General features: G+C 53.0%; 1 protein-coding gene across 1 annotated transcript in view; it reads right to left on the bottom strand.

Annotated features, from left to right (window-relative positions):
* The window catches only part of TTC7A (tetratricopeptide repeat domain 7A), a 63066-nt gene extending 41227 nt beyond the window's left edge, over positions 1-21839 (bottom strand). The window contains exons 1-4 of the mRNA XM_049784342.1: positions 21615-21839; positions 12193-12356; positions 8397-8565; positions 710-840 (exon numbers count right to left, since the gene is read on the bottom strand). Of these exons, the coding sequence (XP_049640299.1) occupies positions 710-840; positions 8397-8565; positions 12193-12356; positions 21615-21804 (654 nt within the window). The 5' untranslated portion in view covers positions 21805-21839. The remainder of the gene's footprint in view (positions 1-709; positions 841-8396; positions 8566-12192; positions 12357-21614) is intronic.
* Between the last annotated feature and the right edge of the window lie 1079 nt (positions 21840-22918).

Genomic DNA, 22918 nt, shown 5'->3' with positions numbered 1-22918 from the left:
GGGAGGGAGGAGGGAAGGAAGGGAGGGAGGGAGGGAGGGAGGGAGGGAGGGAGGGAGGGAGGAAGGAAAGAAGAAAGGGAGGGAAGGAGAGAGGGAGGGAGGGAGGGAAGAAGGAAGGAAAGAAGGGAGAGAGGGAGGGAGGGAAGAAGGAAGGAAGGAAGGAGGGAAGGAAAGAAGGAAGGGAGGGAAGGAGAGAGGGAGGGAGGGAGGGAAGAAGGAAGGAAAGAAGGGAGAGAGGGAGGGAGGGAAGAAGGAAGGAAGGAAGGGAGGGAGAAAGAGAGGAAGGGAAGGAGCACTAGCACAGCTGGTAGGGCATTTGCCTTGCACACTGTCAACACAGGTTCAATCCCCAACCCAAAAGAGTTCCTGAGCACTCCAGGAGTGATTCCTGAGCACAGAGCCAGGAATAAGCCATGAGTACTGCTAGGTATAGCCCCCAAACCAAGAAACAGAGAACAACAAAAAAGCATAGTTTCTGTCCATGGTCTCTGTGCATGCCGTGCATGCAGGCACCCAGGTTAGCTCCCTGTCACGGCCTGGTACCCCATGGACCACCAGGCATGACACTTGGCTGTCGTGAATGGGACAAAGCCTGGCTCAGCAAAATCCGTGGCCCTGAGTTCTCCACGCGCAGGGGTGGCTACGTGTTCCTCTTTAGCATGCCCGGACTGGGGGTTTGGTGGTGCTTGCCTGGGGGCTTTTCACTCACCTTCTCTAGCTCCTGTAGAAACACCTGCGCAATCCAGGAGGCCTTCTCGAAGCAGACGCTCACCTCTTCCTCCCTCTCCGTCTGGCGGTAGCGGGAAGTAACAGTGCTGGGCAGGCGTTCCAGGGAGAGGCCTGTGGGGAGACGGGCACCTCAGCATAGCCTGCACTGCCAGGTGGGCTCCACGGGGGAAAGGGTGGGGGAAAGGAAGAAGCTAAAGCCGGACAACATCGGTCGCATGGGTCAAGCAGCACGCGGGCAGCGGGCACTCATGTTCAGTGGGAGGGGGTCACTGTAGCACCTCAAGTCCAGCTCCTGTCTACCCTGCCCTTCCAAACCAGGCCCTAGGCCCCTGCTGTCAGCAGTGGGAGCCAATCTCTTCTTCACACGAAGCCATCAACAGTACAAAGCAGTGTGTGTGTGTGTGTGTGTGTGTGTGTGTGTGTGTGTGTGTGTGTGTGTGTGTGTGTGTGTGTGTTTGCATGCTTGAGCCATGCAGGGTCCGGTGAGAACCCATTTGGCCTCCCAAGCCCTGCCAGGAGTGTGATCCCTGAGTACTGAGCCAAAAGTCAGCCCTGAGAACTGCTGGTGTGACCCTCAAACCAAAAGCTAAATAGATAAAATTGAAGCTCCATGTCATTGAAGCTCCATGTCTGGCTCCGTGGTGCATCCACGGGTGGTTAAGATGGTACCTTTTCTGTTACGCTGCCACCAACGGTGAAGGCAGAGAGTGAGGCTTTCCTGAGAGGTGCCAAGTTTGCATGTAGGAGGCCTGGGTTGAGTCTTCCCGAGCACAGAGTTAGAGTACCCCACCTTGTCTGAAGCAAACACTTCAGAGATATAAGCACAGCTCTAAAGCAAAGCAAGGCGGCCATGCCACAGACCATGGAGTGCCAAGGAAGACATGCTCAGGCTTTCCTTAGAAGCAACTGCCCCAGAGAAAAACAAATCAGATTTGAGTCTTTGGGAAATAAAGGGTAAAAGAGTGAATAAATTCTCAGTCATTAGAAGCAACTGCTACAGAGAAAAACAAATTACATTCAAGTCTTTAGGAAAAATGGAAAAGAGTAAATAAATTCTTAGTCACTGAAGATAAAAAGTCCCTTGGTGGCTGAAGTGATAACACAGTAGGGAGGGAGTTTGCTTTGCACATGGCCCACCAAGGTTCAATCCCCGGCTTCCCATATGGTCCCTGAGCACCTCCAGGACTGATCCCTGCCAGGATCAGGAGATGCCAGGAGGGATCCCAGAGCCCAGCCAGGAATGATCCCTGAGTGAGAGCCAAGAGTGAGCCTCAAGTGCCCCCCTCAGCCTGTCCCCCTAAGAAGACAAACAAGAGAATCTTCAACTTTCTCTGCCCTGTGCAGCCCCTCCCAAGCAACGGTGATGGAGCCTGGACACTGAGACATTCAAATTCCTTCTGAGTTTTTGTAGTGTGTGGGGGAGGCAGAGGTATTGGACAGCAGTCAGTGATGTTCAGAGACCCCTCTCCCATCTTCTTCTCAGGGGTCTCCATGTCCCAGAGGATGGTCTCCAGACCTCCACATTACAGCTGACACTTCTGGCCCAAAGTGCCCACACTGTGGGTGGTCTGTGGGCAGCAGCTGGCTCACTGTTGTCCTGGGTCTCAGCCAGACCTGCACCAAGGGCCCCTTGGCCCTGCCACACAGGTCTGGCCCTTCTGCAGCCCCCAAAACATGCTTACACCTGCTGCCTTCATCTCCGATACTTTGTTTTAATAAATTAAAAAAAATTTATTTTGGTGTTTGGCCACACATGGTGGTGCTCTGGGATTCCTCCTGGTTCTGCGCTCAGAAATCACTCTCCTGGCAAGCTGGGGGACCATATGAGATGCCAGAAATTGGCCACATAAAAGGCAAACACCCACCCCATTGGGCTTATCACTCCGGTCCCTAAATAAATTCTTTCATTGAATCACCCTGACATACACAGTTCCAAAGCTGTTGACTATTGAGTGTTAGTCATAAAATGTCCAACTCCCTTCACCAGTCATTACCCACCACCACTGTCCCATTTCCCTCACACCCTCCCCTTGCCCTGAGGCACTCACATCTCCCTCTCCTCTCTCTTCTCTCTCTCTCTCTTCTCTCTCTCTCTCTCTCTTTCCTCTCCCTCTCATTGTTGCTGCTGAAGGGGTACTGTGTCTCTGTCTCACTGTTGTCTTATTGTTGTTACTGAAAGGGCACCATGCATGTCACTTTATCTTCTTTTAACCCAGAGTGATCATTCTCGACTTTCATTGGTCCTAGTGCTCCCTTTTTTGCTCTAACTATGTTTCGCACTAGATAGCCTGACACTTCTCTGTTCCAAGTTTGTGGCAGGCTCTTGAAAGATGGCCTGCTTCTAGAAGATTCCCCATCCACAAAGCCCTCAGACTACTGGCCCACGTAGGTCCGTTCCATCCACACAGCCCAGGAAGCTCTGTGGACACAGCCCAGGAACAGGCCGAGGTGTGGGCCTGGGCCAAGTTCCAGCTCACAGGGACACAGCAACCTTGCCCTCTGCCAGGCAGGGAGGTATCCAAAGTCCAAGGGTTGGCCTGAGGGCGGGCAGGCTGCCAAGGCCTTGCTCAACCCAGAATATCCGTTCCTGGGTCACAGAGAGGCAGAGACGCCTGCCCATGACTCATGAGGGGAGGAGCTCTTCGGGTAAGGACTTCAGGAAGGGAATTAGGGGGACCACATTAAGGGGAGCACTGGAAGTGGAGGTGGGGCCAGAGAGTACAGTGGGGAGGGTATTTGCCTTGCACACAGCCAACCAGGGTTTGATCCCGGCATCCCATTTGGTCTTTCGAGTTTACCAGGAGCGACTCAGTTGCACAGAGCCAGAAGTAACCCACTGGGCACTGCTGGGTGTGACCCAAAAACCAAAATAAGTACATTAAATAGAGTAACAGCTTGAAAAGTCATGAAGCAGAGGCACTCCAATCACTGAGCCGGCTAGGCTCCCCTTGGAAGCAAGCCCAGGAGGTTTCTCCTTGAACCATGTTCCAGCCACTCCCCTGTACCTGACAGCTCCCAGCTCGAGCCACGTCATCCCACCCAGCGCCTGATCTGAGAGGGAATCACCCTTCAGAGCCGAACCCAGACAAGAGCCCTGCAGCCAGACACCACTAGGCACTGCTCTGTGAGCCCCAATGGCACCCCCGCTTTGTGTGGAAACATCCAGATGTTTGGGGGCGTGGGAGCCGGGCATGGCCCTGCTGGCACCCAGACTAGCAGTCCCCGACTGTCCAACAGCCCCAAACAGCCCTGTAGCCTGACCAGCCTGCTTCCCGGGCAGGGAAAGGTTCTAGATCCTTCTGCCTCTACCTGCTACCCTGCTGACCCAAGAGTAGAGAATATTCATGGTGGGCAAAGACCAGAACTGGGGTCCCTGAAGAGTGGGAGCAGAGAAGTGCAAGTATTTTATTGGCACTCGGGCATGCTTCCAGTGGGCACTTGTGGGAAATGCATGGGCAAGGGCCAAAGCCACAGCACAATGGTTTGCCTTGCATGTGGCCAATCTGGGTTCTAGTCCTAACATCCCATAGGGTCCCCTTGAGCACCTCCAAGAGTGACTCCTGAGCATAAAGCCAGGAGTAAGCCCTGAGTGCTGCTGGTTGTAGTCAAAAAGTAAAAAACAAAACAAAACAAAACAAAATAAATGTCTTAGCAGTGATGAAACTGAAAACAATCATTCTGTGGTACAGCAACTCTACTTCGGGTGGGACATACCCCAAAGAACTGAAAGGGTCTCAGAAATATGCAGACATTCACGGAGCCAAAAGTTTCCCAAGTGTGCACAGGAAGGTGGAAGGATGGAGAGAAGGTAGGCGTGTACAGAATCAGAACACAAAGCCTTGAGAAAAGCTCAGAGCAGATGTTGGTCCTGAGACTGCCAGATCCCGCTGGCCCTTGGCATCTACAGGTGTAGCCCCTGTGATAAACTAGAAAAGGAAGTCCTGAAATTCTGGCCTGGAATCAGCCAGGACACCGTGTTATGGCACTGAAGAAAGCCAGGCCACAGTGTATGGATTCCCTTCCCGCAGAAAAACACAGTAAAGCCATCCGAAGTCTCCAAGGCCAGCAGGCCAAGATGTTAATTCAAATTTACAAAACTTGAGGGCCGGAGAGATTGCATGAAGGTAGGATGTTTGCTTTCCATGCAGAAGGATGGTGGTTCGAATCCCCTCAGCTCCTAAACCCCAGGTTGCTGGCTGTGTCAGAAATTCCAGGTCTGGGGCCAGGAAGGTGGCGCTAGAGGAAAGGTGTCTGCCTTGCAAGCACTAGCCAAGGAAGGACCCCGGTTCAAACCCCTGGCGTCTCATATGGTCCCCCCAAGCCAGGGGCGATTTCTGAGCGCATAGCCAGGAGTAACCCCTGAGCGTCAAACGGGTGTGGCCCAAAAACAAAACAAAACAAAACAAAAAATTCCAGTCTGAGTTGTCTGGGAAATAGCCCTTAAGTGAGTGGTTCTGCAAACACCCGCCCATCCTACCATGACTCTCATTTCTAGGGCTATCCCAGGATGAGGGAGAAAAGAGAGAATAGGAAAACCCCCCAGCCCAGCCCCAGGTGGCCCCCATGAGTTAGCCCCTGCCCTGTTTCATACACACAACCTGGAGAGCACTTCACATCCACCTCAGCTGCCCCCAACACAGCCAGGGTGTAGCGGGGGATCCCTACTCCCAGGCTCCCAACAGGACCTACAGCCATCCCGCCCACCCCGCAAGGCAACAGCCTTAGGAGAAAGAAGCCAAGATCAAGAGCTCATTCTTGCCATAGCAGAGCTAAAACTACTCCAACCAAACTTGCCCATGGCACCGCCTGCAGCCCTGGCAGGGACCTGGCCTCCCAATCAAGAAACTCTTCTGGTCAAGTCTGGTCTGGTCCAGTCTGGTCCAGTCCAGTCCAGTCCACAGAGCAAGTGTAGACAAGCCAGGACCTGGGGGAAAATGTTCCCTCTCCAAAGTCTCAGGAGGGCCCAGACCACCCTTGGGGCAGCCCCACAGGCCCCTGTATCCAGCCAGACCAGTTGGCCTGAAACCCTTGAAATGTTGGGATAAGGATTGCTGGGTGGAAAACATGACACTCATACAAGAACGTGGCAGGTTCTCCCACCAGGCGGCTTGAACTTTTCTACCCTCTGGAAAAGTCTGTGCATCTTTCTAGAACCATGCTCCCAACCAGAGGAGCAGGGCAAGAGCTGGGCTGTGCCTGTTGGTGTAGTCTGTGTGTAAATCCCGGCATCAGAGGGGAGAGGGTGCCAGGAAGTGCATGTCCTGCTGAGGAAAGGTGAGAAAGCTCCTGGGAGCACTTCAGCCAGGCAGGTGTGCCGGTCCCCATCATCTTGGAACCAGAACGACCACAAGAGGGAGAGGGAATAAACATGTACAGAGGTGCAGAAGCATGGCCGGCCCAGAGCACTGGCCTGAGTGAGTCCAGACTCCGCCCCTGGGGATCTCTGGATACCCCCGCGCCTGCTGCCTAGCCTCGACCCTGGCCTGAGGGGCCACCTGCCATGTCCTTCTGCTCTCAAGGACTGAGATGCTAGGCTGTGTCTCTGGGGTGTGTGTGTGGAAAAACCAGAATCCATTCCTGATTCAATCAAAACCAAAAACAAAATCAGTAGCTACTCAGTGGGACCCCTGTCCCTCTAGCCAGAGACCTGACACCCTCCCAGGGGAGGAAGAACCTGAGCCAGACTGGTACCCTGGGTCACTAGCTACTGCAAGTTGTCCACATGAGGGTGGGAACTCAGAAATTCTTTCTTCTTTTGGGCCACACTGGTGGTGCTCAGGGCTGACTCTTGGCTCTAAGATCAGGAATCACTCCCGAGGGTGCCTAGGGGACCCTCTGGGATGCCGGAGAGCCAACCTAGGTCAGCTGTGTGCAAAGCAATCTCCCTTTCTGCCAGTGTCCTATGACTCCAGCTGCAGGATCTGTGTGATTTTTGTTTTTGTTTTTGTTTTTGTTTGGGGGCCACATCTAGCAGTGCTCATGGGTTACTCCTGGCTCTGTGCTCAGCAATTACTCCTGGCAGACTCAGGCACCATATGGGATGCTGGGGATCTAACCAGGTCGCCCATGTTCAAGGCAAACATCCTCCCTGCTGTGCTATCCACTACATGACTTTTGAAGGAAAGAACCAAGGAGCTTTCTCCAGCACACAAGGAACCAGGGTACCATGAGGAGGGGGAGAAGGCACAGGGTGACCTGCCAGGCACTGAGAGCACCTCACCAGGCACAACTCACTGGTACCTGGACTCCAAAGTTGCAGTTAATCGCTGGGCTTGAGGCTCTGGTATTCCATACTCTGGTGCTTTGCTATTATTGAACGCTCTGTGACGTCCCTTCACACAACCACCTCCATGCGCATGAATGCACCCAGGGACCCTGCTTCTGCATAGCGAGACACCCCCCCCCAGGTCACCCCATGCAAGAAAAGCACGTGTCATGCATCTACTGGTGGCTATTGCAGGACCTTGGCATGTGGAACAGCAGCTGCCGTGAAAGCCAAACAGCAGGGGATGGGGGCAGGCAGGAAGGAGGCTGCATGCGGTGAGTGCGGGAGCCCGACTCCTTACCTCCCCTGCAGGGCCTCTGACCACCAGGTCTGTGTTCCCCCCAGAAGTTGGAGGCAAGCTGGAGAGGAGAGAGTGGGAGACAGAGAGAAGGTCCACAGGAAAAAGGGCCCGAGAGGGTCCCAGAGAGAGCTGAGAGGGTCCCAGGTCTGCAGCAAATGGCGTCCAAGAGGCTAAAAGGACCCAAGTGGCAAATGAAGATGAAGCCCTAGTCAGGGCCAGAGCAGAGAGGTCAGGAGAGTGAGAGGGACCACCCAAAGTTCTTTCTAGGATGCCTGTTTGCAAATGGGGGCCAAGGACACTTGGTTCTCAGGTAGCCCCAGTAGCTGGACAACTACTCTTGGGGACCCCAGAGACAGCAAATGTCTTGTGTTCAATGACGCAAGAGAGTGACAGTCTCAGTTCTGGTCCCACCCCACCCCCCAGGTCTCTCGGGGACTCCGGGAAAGAGCTGGACCCTCGCTGGGCCTCCATTTCCCCACGAGTGAGATGGGAGAAAGTTATAGTATCTATGCTTGGTCCACGCCAGGGTCCCAAACTCTAGATCCACATACCATTCTAGAGTGTTCCAGGGCTTGATTTAAGTCTGAACACGACTGAGTATCCAGGCTTCCAGCTCCTGGCCACCAAGACTTGCCTCTCCGAGAAGCCAGCCTGGAGCCAGGGCTGATGGGTGGGACTTTCTGGGGTGATTGCTTGGCCCTATTGGCCCCTCATCCTGCTTTAAACTCCGTCCTCACTGACTCTGGTGCTCGGGAACCCCTGTACCCTCCTCACAGGGGTGGCTCACCACCTAGGGCTGGCCAGCACGTTCCTAGGCCTCTTCCACCTGCTCTGAAACTGGTTCCTCTGGAGCAACGTCAACCCATGACGTTGCACAGGCCTGTCTCACAGATGAGCTGGCGAGGCCAGGTTAGCTCCTTGCCAAGGCAGGCTGGCGATGCCACCAGAGACAGAATAGCCTGGTGCCCAGTAGGTGTTAGCCCCTAGATGGGCACTGCTGCTGTCACTACATGCTCCCTACCTAGACAATGGTCTGCAGGCCTGCCCTCCACTGTGCCCAGAGCGGCCCCAGTCACCCCTGCTCCAACGCAGGCCCCCTACCTTTGATGACGAAGGCCTCTGCCAGCAGCCGCATCTGGTAGAGAGGCTTGTTCTCCAGGGTCAGGTCATCGATCCCCGCACGGACATACATGCTGACAGCGTCACGGTACGCCCCCTCCACGTAGTGCACCTTGCCCAGGATCAACAAGGCCTCATTCATGTACTGTGGCTGTGAAGACATGGCTGGTTAGCTGCCACCTGCTGTGTCTCTGTCCACCAGGCTTCCTGCAGGAAGCCAAGCACAGGTCTTGGCTGGGTGACCCCAAGAGATGCCTCCACTGCCCACCCCATCAGCTGCCTTCTGGGCAGACCAGTGAAGATGCAGGCGGCCAAGCCCAGCTCAGTAGCACCCTCCTTTGCTTCTGCTTCCCAGGGCTCTACTCTAAAAAAACCTTCTCTCCTTCATTCTTTCCTCCTGGGGGTCCAGCTCTGCCTGCATTCCCAGGGCATGGCTAGGGATCTCTCCTGAAATCCCTGGGCCCACATGCTTCTCCCAAGGGTGCAATTTGGGGGGGGGGAGTGTTTGTTTTTTGTTTTGGGGGCCATACTCAGGGATACTCAAGGGTTACTCCTGGCTGGCTCAGGGAACTATATGGGATGCCCGGGATCAAACCTCACCTCAGCCGTGTGCAAGAAAAATATCCTACCCGCTGTGCTATCATTCAGGACTCACAAATGCATATTTTTCAAGGATGCCCCTACACCCAGGTCAGAGACCTAATCACACACTCAGCACAAGGCCTGTGGTTCCTTCTTATGATGGGCAAACAGCTCTCACACTGCCCTGTCACAAGCATGTCCCAAACTTGGCACCAATTCCCACCCCCCACCTCATTCATCCAATAGCATAACATGAGCACAGGTGGGCCAAAGCTCAGAAAAGACCTCTAAACCTTTCTTTTCCTTTAAAAAGATTTTCCTCTTTTGGGGGATGGGGGAGAAGAGGAAATTGGGGCTACATTTGGCAATGCTCATTAGATTTCTCCTGGCTCTGCACTCAGGAATCATGCCTAGCAGACTTGGGAGACCATCTGGGGTACCAGAGATTGAACCTGGGTCAGCTATGTGGAAGGCAAGTGCCCTGTCTGCTGTGCTATCGCTCTGGCCCAGAATAATTCTTAAAAAGCACCTCTGGATTGTCCACACTGTGGCCTGGCTTGCAGTGCCCAGCCTGGCTCTGACTGCCTGCACACACTTCTAGGGATCCAAAGTCCAGCCCCAGGAGGTCCTAATACAGCCATCATCGCCCTGAGTTCCCTCCCTACCTCACCCTACAAGTATTGTGAATCCACATATACACTCCCACTTACACACGCCTCTAGCACACATCATAGTCGGCCCTAGACCACTTTCCAATAGGACTTATCTTTCTGCAGCCTGAGGGCAGGGTCCAATGTGGGGTTCATCTTTATTGGCCTCAGGAAAGAACCCTAAGCCTTAGTCAGTCAGTGGCTTATTTCATATATATATGAATATATAAATATATATAATATAGATTTCATATATATTATATATATAAATAAATTTATATATATATATTTGGCCCATACCTGGCAGTACTCAGGGATCACTTCTGGCTCTGCATTCAGGGATCACTACAGGCGGGGCTCAGGGGACCAAATGGGGTGCTAGGGGTCAAACTCAGCACCATAAGCCCATGCCAGGCAAACACCCTCCCTGCTGTACTACGGCTCCCCGCCGCCAGACTCCTCAGTCAGTTGTTTAATGTTTTCTTTTTTGGGTCACACCAGGAGAGGCTCAGGGATTCCTCCTGGCTTTGCACTCAGGAGTCACTCTTAGTGATGGCTTTGGGAACCATATGGAATGCTGGGGATAGAACCCAGGTCAGCCACATGCAAGGCAGACGCTCTCCCCAGTGTCTAATCCCCTCAGTCAATTGGTAAAAAGTCCTAAAGTGCATGACTTTGGGGTGCCTCTGGGGTCTTCGATGGCACACCCACACCTCTAGGAAAGCTCTGGCGCCCCGGAAGCCAGATAGTCTCAGCCATACCATGTGCACGAATTGCTGGTGAGCTGTTGAGACTGTGTCTCTAGCCCAGGTTTAACAACACTCATTGTTCCTACATGTGCCCTGGTGGGAGGGAGCAGCCACAGTCAAAAAGCAAAAGTCTAGACTGGTGTCTGGATGCAGCGGGCACTCAGCAAATGCACTGGCCTTGTCTGATCTCTGCCATGGCTGGCTAACTTGGCCATCATCCCATTTCCAAGCAGAACAGTTCACTCAGGAGGTACATCTCCACTCCTCAAAGAGCCCCCATCACAAAGCACATAGTAGGTGTAACCAGAACAGCACGTAAGAGGCCCAAGAGACAGAGGAGGGATAAAGATGTTCACCTTGCAAGTGGCAGCCCAGGTTTGACTCCCAAGCACCACATAAGGTCCCCATGCAAAGCCAGGGGTCACTCCTGAGCACAGAGCCAGCAGAGGTCCCTGAGCACCACCTGGAATGCCTCCCAAGACACCCCCTCAAAGTAAACAAACATAAAATGTCCAATATCGGTCATTTAAAATACAAGTGTAGGGGCCGGAGAGATAGCATGGAGGTAAGGTGTTTGCCTTTCATGCAGAAGGTCATTGGTTCGAATCCTAGCATCCCATATGGTCCCCCGAGCCTGCCAGGAGCGATTTCTGAGTCTGGAGCCAGGAGTAACCCCTGAGCACTGCCAGGTGTGACCCCAAAACAAACAAACAAACAAAAACATAAATATAGGGGCCACAGTGGTAACACAATGGTAGAGCGTTTGCCTTGTACAAGGCTGACCCAGGATGGACGCAGTTTGATTACTGGCATTCCATATGGTCCCACGAGCCAGGAGTGGTTTCTGAGCACAGAGCCAGAAGTAACCCAAGTGTCACTGGGTTTGGCCCCCCTAAAAAAAAACAAAAAATAAAATACAGGGGGCCAGAACAGTGGTGCAAGTGGTAAGGCATTTGCCTTGCATGCACTAACCTAGGATGGACCGCAGTTTGATCCCCCACGTCCCATATGGTCCCCTAAGCCAGGAGCAATTTCTGAACACATTGCCAGGAGTAGCCCCTGAGCGTCACCAGTTGTGGCCCAAAAACAAACAAACAAACAAACGAACAAAAACTACAAGTATAACTCTCACATATATTTAAATTTTCCAAGACAATTTTCTTCCTTTTTTTTTTTTTTTTTTTGTGGTTTTTGGGTCACACCCGGCAGTACTCAGGGGTTATTCCTGGCTCCATGCTCAGAAATTGCTCCTGGCAGGCACGGGGGACCATATGGGACGCCGGGATTTGAACTGATGACCTCCTGCATGAAAGGCAAACGCCTTACCTCCATGCTATCTCTCCAGCCCCATCAAGACAATTTTCTAGTCCCATTAATGATTCCCAAAATAGGGTGGTGGTGTGGCTCAGAGTCAAGCACACACTTTCCATGTTAGAATCCAAGTTCAAGCCCTGGTATCAGGAACCAATATAGTAAAAGAAGGGGAAGATAGAAAAGGATCATGCTGTCATACTCTAGTCAACCCTATGTCCCAACTCTCACTGGATATGCACTGAGCATTGAGAAATTCATCTCATTACCATTCTCGGTTTTGCATGATTGTTTGAGATTCAATGTGTGCTGGGGACTTACAACATGCCACTTTGGACTAGTGACGCTTCAGTCCACAAGACAGGTCAATCCTGGGACACTTGCTGCTCAGGTAATCAAGTGACTCAGAACCTAGGAAAGGCTCAAGAGCAGGAAGGAGCAAAGGCCCCACACTGGGATGGTGGGCATGGTCATCGTGTCACTTACCGACAATCTCCCCTGGCTAAGGACACTGTTCAGATAGTTCCGGGCTTCGAGCATCTTCGGCTCATTCTTGTCCAGTAGAGGGATGGAGTCTTTGATGCTAGTGTGATTCTCCTTCAAACACTGCTCCAGGAGGGCCTCAGCCAGAAGCAATTTCCCCAAGTCATCTGAAAAAGAGAGGGCGAATCAGGATGGGAATCATACATGGGCCTCCTGGAGGCTGGCATATGGGTCTCTGCACCCACCACCCACACTACCCATGGATGACACAGGTATAAAAGAATAAATACAAACATGGCTCTCAAGCCAGAGCAATAGCACAGCAGGGAGAGCGTTTGCTTTGCACGCGACTGAACAGAATTTGATCTCCAGCATCCCATATGGTCCTCTAAGCATCACCAGGAGTGATCCCTGAGTGCAGAGCTAGGAGTAAGTCCTGAGTATCATAACCAGATGTGTGGCCCCAAAATCAATACAAATAAACAAGTAAAACAAACTTTAAGGAAATAAACAATGGGGCCAGAGCTATAGCACAGCAGCCAGGTGTTTGTCTTGCAATCAGCCAACTTAGGTGGATCCATAGCATCTCATATGGTCCCCCAAGCCTGCAAAGAATATTTTCTGAGTGCAGAGTCAGGAGTTAACTCCTGAGCACAGCCAGGTGTAGCCCCAAAACAAATACAAAATGAACAGAAATAAGTACACAAGCATGGTTTCCATAAAGTTAAGCAGTCTCGAGCTGGAGCAATAGGACAGCAGTTAGGGCACTTGCCTTGCTTGTGGCAGACTCAGATTCAATCCCCAGCATCTCATATGATTACCCGAGTACCATCAGGAGTGCACTCTGGTATAACCCCCAAGTACCTCTGAGTGTGGCCCCAAAACAAAAATAAAAGCACTCAGGGCATTCTCTCTCTCAGGATCATGGTACAAGTCACCTCCATGGACTTATTTTCTGTAGTTGAGTGGTTGAGATTCCCAGGGCCTGGGACAAATGCCCAGAATTAAGTAAGGGCCAAAATCACACCGAATTATTATTACACACTGTGTAATAAGTTCTTAAAACAAGAAGGGGTTCACCATCCCCTCCTTCCCCAAAACAATTTGAAGAGGGAAATTATATGAAATGACTTAGAAATGCATTTTTACGTGCCTCTACTTTTCTGGGTAACTAAAACTGGCATTCAATGCAGGGATGTTTTGCTGTTGTCCATTTGTTTTGCATTACTTTTACAGAACTCAGAGATTACCTAGCAGCCAAAGGGAAAGAATTCATGTGGAAAGCAGGTTTACTGTGTATCAAGGAAAATCTTTGAACATTTTGTTCTGGAACATTCTAGAGTTCTCTGTCCTTGTGAGCCTGCATAGCACAGACTCCCCCTGGCATGCGAGTTTATACTGTGTGGCTTCAGCTGCTGCATTTTGCCCATGACACTGAGATCTCCAGTCCTGTTCCCACACAGAGGCAGCCAGATTGGGAACAGTAGTTGGGGGTTGGGGGGGGGGGGCATCTAGGTACAAAATAGGGTAAACTGTTTGTTTTGTTTTGGGGCCAAAACCAAGTGGCACTCAGGTCAGTCCTGGCTCTGAGCTCAGAAATCACTCTTGGCAGACTCGGGGGACCTTCTGGGATGCTGGGAATCAAAACCAAGTTAGCTATATGCAAGGCAATACCCTCCCCACTGTGCTCTGGTCCCTGCAAAATGTTTTGGGTTTTTTGTTTGTTTGTTTTTTGGGTCACACCCAGCAGCGCTCAGGGGTTACTCCTGGCTCTACACTCAGAAATTGCTCCTGGCAGGCTCAGGGGACCATATGGGATGCTGAGATTCGAACCACCATTCTTCTGCATGCAAGGCAAACGCTCTACCTCCATGCTATCTCTCCGGCCTGTTGTTCTTTATTTTTTGTTTATTCAAGTCACCCCTTACTGTACTCAGGGCTTAATTCTGGCTCTGGACTCAGGAATCACTCCTGGTTCAGAGAAATATATGGGATGTTGAGGACAGAGCCCAGGTTGGCCACATGCAAGGCAAGTGTCCTCCTCACAGTAGTAGCACACCAACCCCCCTACCCCCCTTTCTCAGGTACAAGATAGGAGACTGTGGATCTGTAAGTCTTCAGGAGCTGAGCTGGGACTGGCACATTGTCCCTCCCCAGGTTCAACACACACAGCAAAAAAAAAATAGCTGCTAAGTGCTTGAGCTCTCTGCGTCTGAGAGGGTGAACCAGGAGGCTTGGGAGGAGACATGTGTGTCCCAGCTGCCCTCTGTACTCTGTGAAGGTACCAGCTCCCCACAGAGTTCCTGCTCTCTGTACAACATACTCAGACCTGGGGCCAGATCAGGTACGGTGTTTGTCTTGCACGTGGCTGACCCGGGTCCGATTCCAGGCATCTCATAGGAGCCTGCCAGGAGTAATTTCTGAGAACTACTGGGTGTGGCCCAAACAACAAAACAAAACAAAACAAAAAAACAGAATTCAGATACTCTCAGGAACTCAGATAATAATGTGACACTCTGTGGTGGTTGTTTTTTTTTTTGTTTGTTTGTTTGTTTTTTTTGTAAATGAGTCCAACTGAGTAACAAAAAATGGGGGCAAAGGACCAACTTATTGGAGGAAAACCTATGATCACTCCCCATGAGAATCAGGAGTGTGTTTACTGTGAACTGGGGTGGGGGTCCAGCAGGCAGCTGACTCTTACTGAGGGGCGCAAAAGTGTCTAGTACAGTACAGCGAAACACACAGTATTTCATGGGCACGGTCCTAAAAGGGAGGGCTTATTCCCACTTTCTGGTTGGCACTGAAGATTAAGCCAGAGATTGATTTCTGGCTTATACAAAGAGCCCAACACAAAGAATGTGTCTTCTTTGCATGTGCCACAGAAGACCAAGCCTCTGCTGGCTCAGAAATGAAGACCAGCTCGAGACACTACTGGCCAAACACATTCTGCAAACTGAAAGCTACAGTTCCTGTGCCACACTGTCCACTGGGCACCGACAGAGCGAGTCCTGAGTACAGAGCTAGAAGTGAGCCCTGGGGCTGGAGAGATAGCACGGAGGTAGTGTGTTTGCCTTGCATGCAGAAGGCTGGTGGTTCAAATCCTGGCATCCCACATGGTCCCCTGAGCCTGCCAGGAGTGATTTCTGAGTGTAGAGCCAGGAGTAACCCCTGAGCACTGCCGGGTATAACCCAAAAAACAAACAAAAAAAAAAAAAGAAGTGAGCCCTGAGTGTGGCCCCCAAACCAATCAGCTTGTTGTAACTCCAAGGGGGTGGGCAGGTGACAGGAGGGAACCCAGTTCACAGCTACCTGCCCCCACTCAGAACCCACATGTACAGGGCAGCAGCCTGCCAAGTCAGCTGGAAACCTGGGCCAGCGGCCGGGTTCAAGACCAGCCTATCCCCAGCAGGTCAAATGGGGACAGACTGGTGGCTAGGACACTCAACCATCGAGAGCAGAGGGAAAAAGCCCAAAGGAGGGAAATGTCACCCAGTGCAACAGAAACCAAGGAAGCACCCCAAAGAAGCATCAGGTCAAATTTCAGAACCTTAGCTAAAAACAGAACGCAGCAAGAGGGGAGGTTCCCCAACTCGCTCAGAAGAGCCAGCATGCCCAGTGAGGGCCTATGTGGCCTCCAGCTATTCTGTCTGCAGACTCCGCACAACAAGGGGGTACAGGCAAAGGGAGGCTTGGCCATTCAACCGGACAGTGTCTTACAGGATCCTAATTCTAACAGATGACTGGAAAATCAATCATGAGACCAGAGAAGAGGGTCAGGATACAGCAGTTCTATTTCTTCAAACATTTAATAAATGCTGGGATACTTCAGTGTGGTGGGGAAAAGGAGTGCCCTCCTATGGCTCCAATAGTGTGTTCCCAAGTTTTCTCTAAACTGAAGTTGTTGGGTGGAAATGTTTCTTCCTCTTCCTCTTCTTTCTTCTTCTTCCTCATTCTCCTCTTCCTCTTTCTCCTTCATGTTCTGGAAACTTTTCATAATAAGGTTTTCCTTTCTGGGGCCAGAGTGATAGCACAGTGGGCAGGGTGTTTTGCCTTGCCCGCAGCAGACCAGGTTCAACCCCCAGCATCCCATATGGTCAATCCTCTGTGCCTGCCAAGAGTAATTTCTGAATGCAGAACAAGGAGTAACTGAGGTGCTTTCTGCTTTTTTGTCTTAAAACCATAGTAGACCATAGGGACCATAGTAGAGTGTAGAGGGTACTTGCCTTGCACATGGCCAACTCGGGTTCGATCCGTAGCATACCACGTGATCCCCATGCACTGCCAGGAGTGATTCCTGAATGCAGAAGACTCACACTCTTTGGGTGTGACCCAAAAAAACTAAACAAAAAAATTTATTTTTGGTTTGGGGGCCACACTTGGCAGTGAACAGGGGTTCTTTCTGACTCTGGTCTCAGAAATCACTCCTGGCAGACTTGGGGGACCCTATGGGATGCCGGAGATCAAACCTGAGTTGAGTTGGCCACATGCAAGGCAAATGCCCTGTCCATTGTTCTATCACTCTGCCTCCAAAAAAACTTTTTAATGGGCTCTTAGTTTCTGTTATTTTTTTCAGGGGCTACACCCAGAGGGACTTACTCCTGGCTCAGCACTCATGAATCACTCCTGGTGGGCTAGGGGGACCAGATGGGGTGCCAAGGATAGAACCCACAACAACCATATGCAAGGCAAGAGCCCTTCTTCGCTCTGTACTCTCACTCTGGCTCTGGCTCCATGTTCTTGTTTTTTGTGAGCAAATCCCATCATAGTTAGAGGTACTCTGGAATTCCCCCAGTCCCATCCAGGCCAAATCTAAACCAGATGTGAGCTGAGAAGAAAATGAAAGAAAATGTACAAATGGGCCCGGAGAGATAGCACAATGGCGTTTGCCTTGCAAGCAGCTGATCCAGGACCAAAGGTGGTTGGTTCGAATCCCAGTGTCCCATATGGTCCCCCGTGCCTGCCAGGAGCTATTTCTGAGCAGACAGCCAGGAGTAACCCCTGAGCACTGCTGGGTGTGGCCCAAAAACCAAAAAAAAAAAAAAAAAGTACAAATAGCAACACCCCCCCCCCCAATACAAAGTGGATGATGGCAAGTGCAGAGAATGATCAGTACTACCACCCTACACTCTGGTTCCCAAAAAACTAACTGAAGAGAAAACCAAAGTGAGGAGCCGGAGAGATAGCATGGAGGTAAGACATTTGCCTTACATGCAGAAGGATGGCAGTTCGAATCCCAGCATCCCATATGGTCCCCCGAGCCTGCCAGGAGTGATTTCTGAGCATAGAGCCAGGAATAACCCCTGAGCGCTGCCGAGTGTGAGCCAAAAACCCAAAAAAACAAAACAAAACCAAAAAAAAAAGTGAAATTTTAAAAAAGAAAAAAGGAAAAGAGGGCTGGGGCCAGAGAGACAGTTCAGTGGTGATAGCACTTGCCCTGTATGTGGCTGACCCTAGCTGGATCCCCAGCACTGCATCTGGGTCCCCCAATGCATCACTAGGCATCCCTAAACACATCCCTAAAGAGCCAGGAGTAAGCCCTGAGCATCACAGGGGATGGCCAACTTTTATTCCCTGCCCCCCCCCCCAAAAAAAGCTTTCGGGTCATTTGTTTTCCTTCTTTGATGCAAAGATTGACAGGAGAGATCTCACTGCTGTCTCCCTCCTGTCACGACCAGTTCCCACAGTGAGCCTAGCCAGGCTGCAAGCCAGCCACGCTATCATTCGTGGACTTAACCACAGGTCCCCTAGGCCTGTATACACGGGTACAATCTCTGTAACACACACATCATGTGATCTTTCCGGACCCTGGGGTACCTGTTTCAACCATGGGAGCAGTCATTTCCTGTCGAACCCACAAGCTTAGAGAAAAAAAAATTCCTGGGGCTGGATAGCACAGATGTCCTGGGGAGTATTTTTACCTTGCATGAGGCCAATCCTGGTTTGACACCCAGAATCCCATAGTTCCCTGAGCACCACCAGGAATGACCCCTGAGCACCAAGCAAGAATAACCCAAACACCACCAGATATGGCTCAAAAAACAAAAACAAAAAATCGAGCAAACCCAGGTGCTTAGGAATGGCTCAGTGACTGGAAGCACCAGGCTTCCAAACCCAAGGCTGTGAGTTCAGCCCTGGTGAGCTCACATCTGCCAAGTGTGGTCCTGGGGCTCAGATCTCTGTGTTGGCAGGTGACACAGCAGCGTGTGGTCTCAGATCAGGTGTGTGTGCCCCTTTCCCCCATGAACATCCCAACCATCTGCCACCCCTGATCTCTGTGGCAATAGCAACACAAGGCAGCAGAAGGAAGAGAAACTGAGGCTGTAATGCAGCCTTAGTTTACACATACCCACACCTGAGTCCTCCCATCAGGTCTCAGAAGGCTGACAAGGCACCCTGAGCTAGATGGCGCCTGCTTGCATATCGCTTGACTATTAAAGGCGTGGAGGAAGTGTGGAGGGAAGCACTTGGGCTCCTTAGTTTAGCAGAAGCACTGATTACAAGGGAGGCCTTGGGTTAGCTCCCTCAAAACTTGCAGTGTTAGGGGAGGCCTGGAGAAGTCCTGACACATAGAAGCGTCTGTGTGGGCCCCAGTTCAATCCCTGGCTCCTCCTCCTAGAGCACCCACAGGAATGAACCCTAAGGTTGGTAGTCCCCAAATCAAACCTGAATAAATAGAAGTTAATTTAGGGTCAGAGAGATAGAACAGGGGTTAAGGCACTCTCCTTACAGCAGGGGTCTCAAACTCAATTTACCTGGGGGCCAAAGGAGGCAAAGTCGGGGTGATCCCTGAGTGCAAAGTCAGTAGTAAGCCTTGAACATTGGAGGTGTGTGACCCAAACAACTAAAACAAAACAAAAAAGATTCCTCTAGGGCAGGGCCACAAAATGTTGTACGGAGGGCAGCAAACGGTTCGTGGGCCGAGAGTTCGAGACCCCTGCATTACAGGAAGCAGCCAAGGGTTCAATCTTGGCCATGGAAATGGACCCTGATCACTGGGCGTGGCCACAAAATAAATAAACAAATACATTTTAGAATTACTGGAAAGGGGCCCCGAGCGACAGTACAGCTGGGAGAGCACTGCGCCTTGTATACGGCCAGCCAGGTTCCATCCTTGGCACCCCATATGGTCCTCAGAACCCAAGAGAAGTGATCCCTTAGCACAATCAGGAGTAACAACTGACCATCACCAGGGGTGGTCCAAACACACAACCCCCAAAAGAGTTACTTAAAAAAATCTATAGGGGAGGCCGGAGAGATAGCATGGAGGTAAGGCGTCTGCCTTTCATACAGAAGGTCATCGGTTTGAATCCCGGCATCCCATATGGTCTCTGAGCCTGCCAGAAGTGATTTCTGAGCGTGAAGCTAGGAGTAACCCCTGAGCGCTGCTGGGTGTGACCCAAAAAAACAAAAAACAAAACAGAAAAAAAAGAAAAAGAAAAAAGAAAAAAATTCTATTGGGGCCAGAGCGATAGCACAGCAGGGTGGGTGTTTGCCTTGCATGTAGGCGGCCCAGGTTCAATTGCTGGCATCCCATATGGTCTCTTGAGGCTGCCAGTAGCGATTTCTGAGTGCAGAGCCAAGAGTAACCCCTGAGCACCGTCAGGTATATTCCAAAAACTAAAAAAAAAAAAAAAGAAACATCTGTTCAACAATAATGTTTTCATCAATTCCTTAACTCTTTGGCTCCTTAAACTTTTTCTCTCCGTGACAACAATTAACTATTACCGTATTTTCCGGCGTATAAGACGACTTTTGAAACAAAAAAAGTCAACCGAAAGTCGGGGATCCTCTTATACGCAGAGTGTATCCCAAAAAATGTTTCAATATGCCGCTAAACGAAAATTATCTCAATGTTGCCACAAAACGAATTTTCCAACTTGATCCTGTACCAATCACAGCAAGGCTGCTCGGACCGCCTCTCTGACTCAGCCAATCCAAGCAGGCTTTTTAGGCATGCAAATTAGACAACGTTCTGGACCGGAATCTACACTGTCAAAAGCCTGCTCAGATTGACCAGAGTCAGAGAGGAAGTCTATGACAGTAGAACCTTTGAACCTTTGCTGTTGTGAGTGGCTCACTGTGGTACATACAGTTGCAGCACAGGAAAGAACGTTCTGTCTTATACAGTGAATATAGGCCTAAACCTACGTTTTAACAGTAAAATTAGGGGATCGTCTTATACGCCAGAAAATACGGTAATTTCCTAAAAATGAATAAAGAACAGCTTACGAAATAGAGCCCTGAGGCCAGAGCAACAGTATAGCCAGGAGGGCACTCGCTTTGCATGAAGGTCTTCATGACCAGGGCATTTCATATGATCTCCCCAAGCACCACTGAGGACCACCAGGCATCCCTGAGTACAGAGCCAGGAGTAAGGCCTGAGCATCGCTGGGTGTGGCCCCAAAATAAACAAGACAGCCCTCCAGAGCTAGTTGAGTAGGTGGGGTGCTTGCTTGTACTGACATGGTTTGATCCTTGGTATTCCATTCGGTTCCCTGAGCGCCGGAATAATTCCTGAGCACCTCAAGATGTGGTCACTCCCCCTTCCCCAAAACAAAAAAGGACACGCTGAAGTGATAGTACAGAAGGTAAGTCGTTTACCTTGCACGCAGCAAGATCAAACCCCGTTTGATCCCCCGGAATTCCACATGGGCTCCCCAAACGCCACCATCAGGAGCGATTCCTGAGCACAGAACCCAGGGCCCACAATACGCCTCGAACAAAACAGACACTGAGTTCAAAAGCTGTTTGCATCAGGCTAGGTCGGATGGTCAATTTACTTCTCCGTGCCTCCCTCCTTGTGCCGTTTCGTTATCAGTCCATCATCAGGTTGTAGGGGTTGCTGGGGGGCAGAAGGCCGGTGAGGGCAGCGCTTGCTCCGGGCAATCCTGGTTTGGCGAGACCTGGGTAAGGTGGGCGGGCGGGCGGTCCCTCTGGTCACACCTTCTTCTCCCCAAGTCCTCTCTCTCCTCCTGGCCAGAGGGGGCCCGGGCAGGGTGTCCAGGCTGCGCTGAAGGAAGGCGCTGGGGTGGAGACTGGGGTCCGTCCCGCGTGCGTCTGTCTGTCTGTCTGTCCGTCTGTCCGTCCGGACAAACCAGCCGGGCCGGGCCGGCCCAGTGGGACCACGTCGAGTGGAGCGCGGAGGAGGAAACTGGCTCCCCGGGTCGGTCCCCTTCGGGCCTCGCCACCCCACCCGCCTGCCTGCCTGCCTGCTCGTGGCTGGGCCCGGCTCCGCCTCCCCAGGAAGCCCGGGTGCCGGGGTGCCGGAGCGGGAGCAGCCCGGTCGGCCGGGGCCCCACCCGAGGGCGCGGGGGCGCGGGGCGCAGGGCGCGCACGGACGCCCCGGGCCCTCCCGTCCCAGATCGCGGCTCCCCCGACCCCCGGGCGTGCAGGGCAGGCTCCCGGGCCCGTCCGTCCCGACTCACCGGCGTCTCCGGAGCAGAGGCGCGCGTGTCCGGACGCGGCGGCGGCTCTGCGGGGGGCCCCGGCGGGCAGGGCGAGCGCCTGCAGCTGGCGCACGAGCGCGGGGACGCGGTGCCACCGGCCCTCGGCGCGGCAGCGCTCCAGCTCGGCCTCGAGCTTCAGGTGGGCGCCGTGCGCGCCCTTCGCAGCCATCTTCGCGCGGGCGCTGTCATGGGCGGCGTGGCCGGCGAGCGCAGCCCGGGCCTCGGCCGGCGGCCCGGGGCCGGGGAGGCCGGCGGCGTCGGGGACGTCGGGGGCGTCGGCGGCGGCGGCAGGAGCGGCGGCGGCGGCAGCGGGGGGCGGCGCGGGGTGGACAGCCGCCAGCAGCACCCCGGGCACCGCGCCGCGCGTCCGGGGCTGGGGCTCCGACCTCGGGGCGCCGCCCCCGGCCGACAGCCGCCGCCTCCGCCGCAGCAGCTCCCAGCGCTCGCGCCGCCTCCTGCGCCGCTGCAGCTGCTGCCAGAGCGCGCGGCCCGGACCCGCGCCCGAGCGCCGCGCGCCGCGCACCCGGCCCCGCCGCCCGCGGCTCCACCCCCGCGCGGGGCGTGCCTCGGCCGCGGCAGGCCCGGAGCCGGGGCGCCCAGCGCGGCCCCCGCGGCCAGGCGCGCGCCCGCCGCGCCCCGCTGCCCCGCGCCGCGCCGCTCTCGGCGCTCCGGCTAATGGTGCGCGGACCCGCGGCGCCCCCCGGGGCGCCTGGCTGCGCGCCCCGCGCCCCCCGCGCCTCCGCGCCCGGCCGGCTTTATGCGCTGGCCGCGTCCCCGCTCCGTCGTCACAAGCCCCCCGGGGCGCCTGGGAGGTCTCCCACTCGCTCGCTCGCTCGCTCACTCACTCACTCACTCTCACTCACTCTCTCGCCCACTCGCCTTCTGTTCCTTTTCTTTCCCTAGATTTCATTTGGGGAAAAGCGCAGCTGGGATCCATCCCCGACATCCCTTAAAGTCTCCCTAGCCGGCCAGGAGTGATCCCTGAATGCAGAAGCGACCCCAGGAATGATCCCTGAGTGCCCTAGTGATCCCAGGCGTGACCCCTGAGTGATGCCTGGATGCAGCAGTGATCCCAAACGTGATTACTGAGTGCAGGAGTGATCCCCGAATACAGAAGTGACCCAAGAATGATCCCTGAGTGCCCCCAGTGATCCCTGAGCGATCCCTGGATGCAGCAGTGATCCCAAGCATGATCCCCGAGTGCAGGAGTGATCCCTGAATGCAGAAGTGACCCCAGGAATGATTCCCAAGTGATCCCTGAATGTCTGAGTGATCCCTGGATG

Source organism: Suncus etruscus, chromosome 12 (genome assembly GCF_024139225.1).
Source record: "Suncus etruscus isolate mSunEtr1 chromosome 12, mSunEtr1.pri.cur, whole genome shotgun sequence".
Taxonomy (NCBI): domain Eukaryota; kingdom Metazoa; phylum Chordata; class Mammalia; order Eulipotyphla; family Soricidae; genus Suncus; species Suncus etruscus.
Note: the sequence above shows the minus strand (reverse complement) of the source record. Positions and strands in the feature narration are given on the sequence as shown.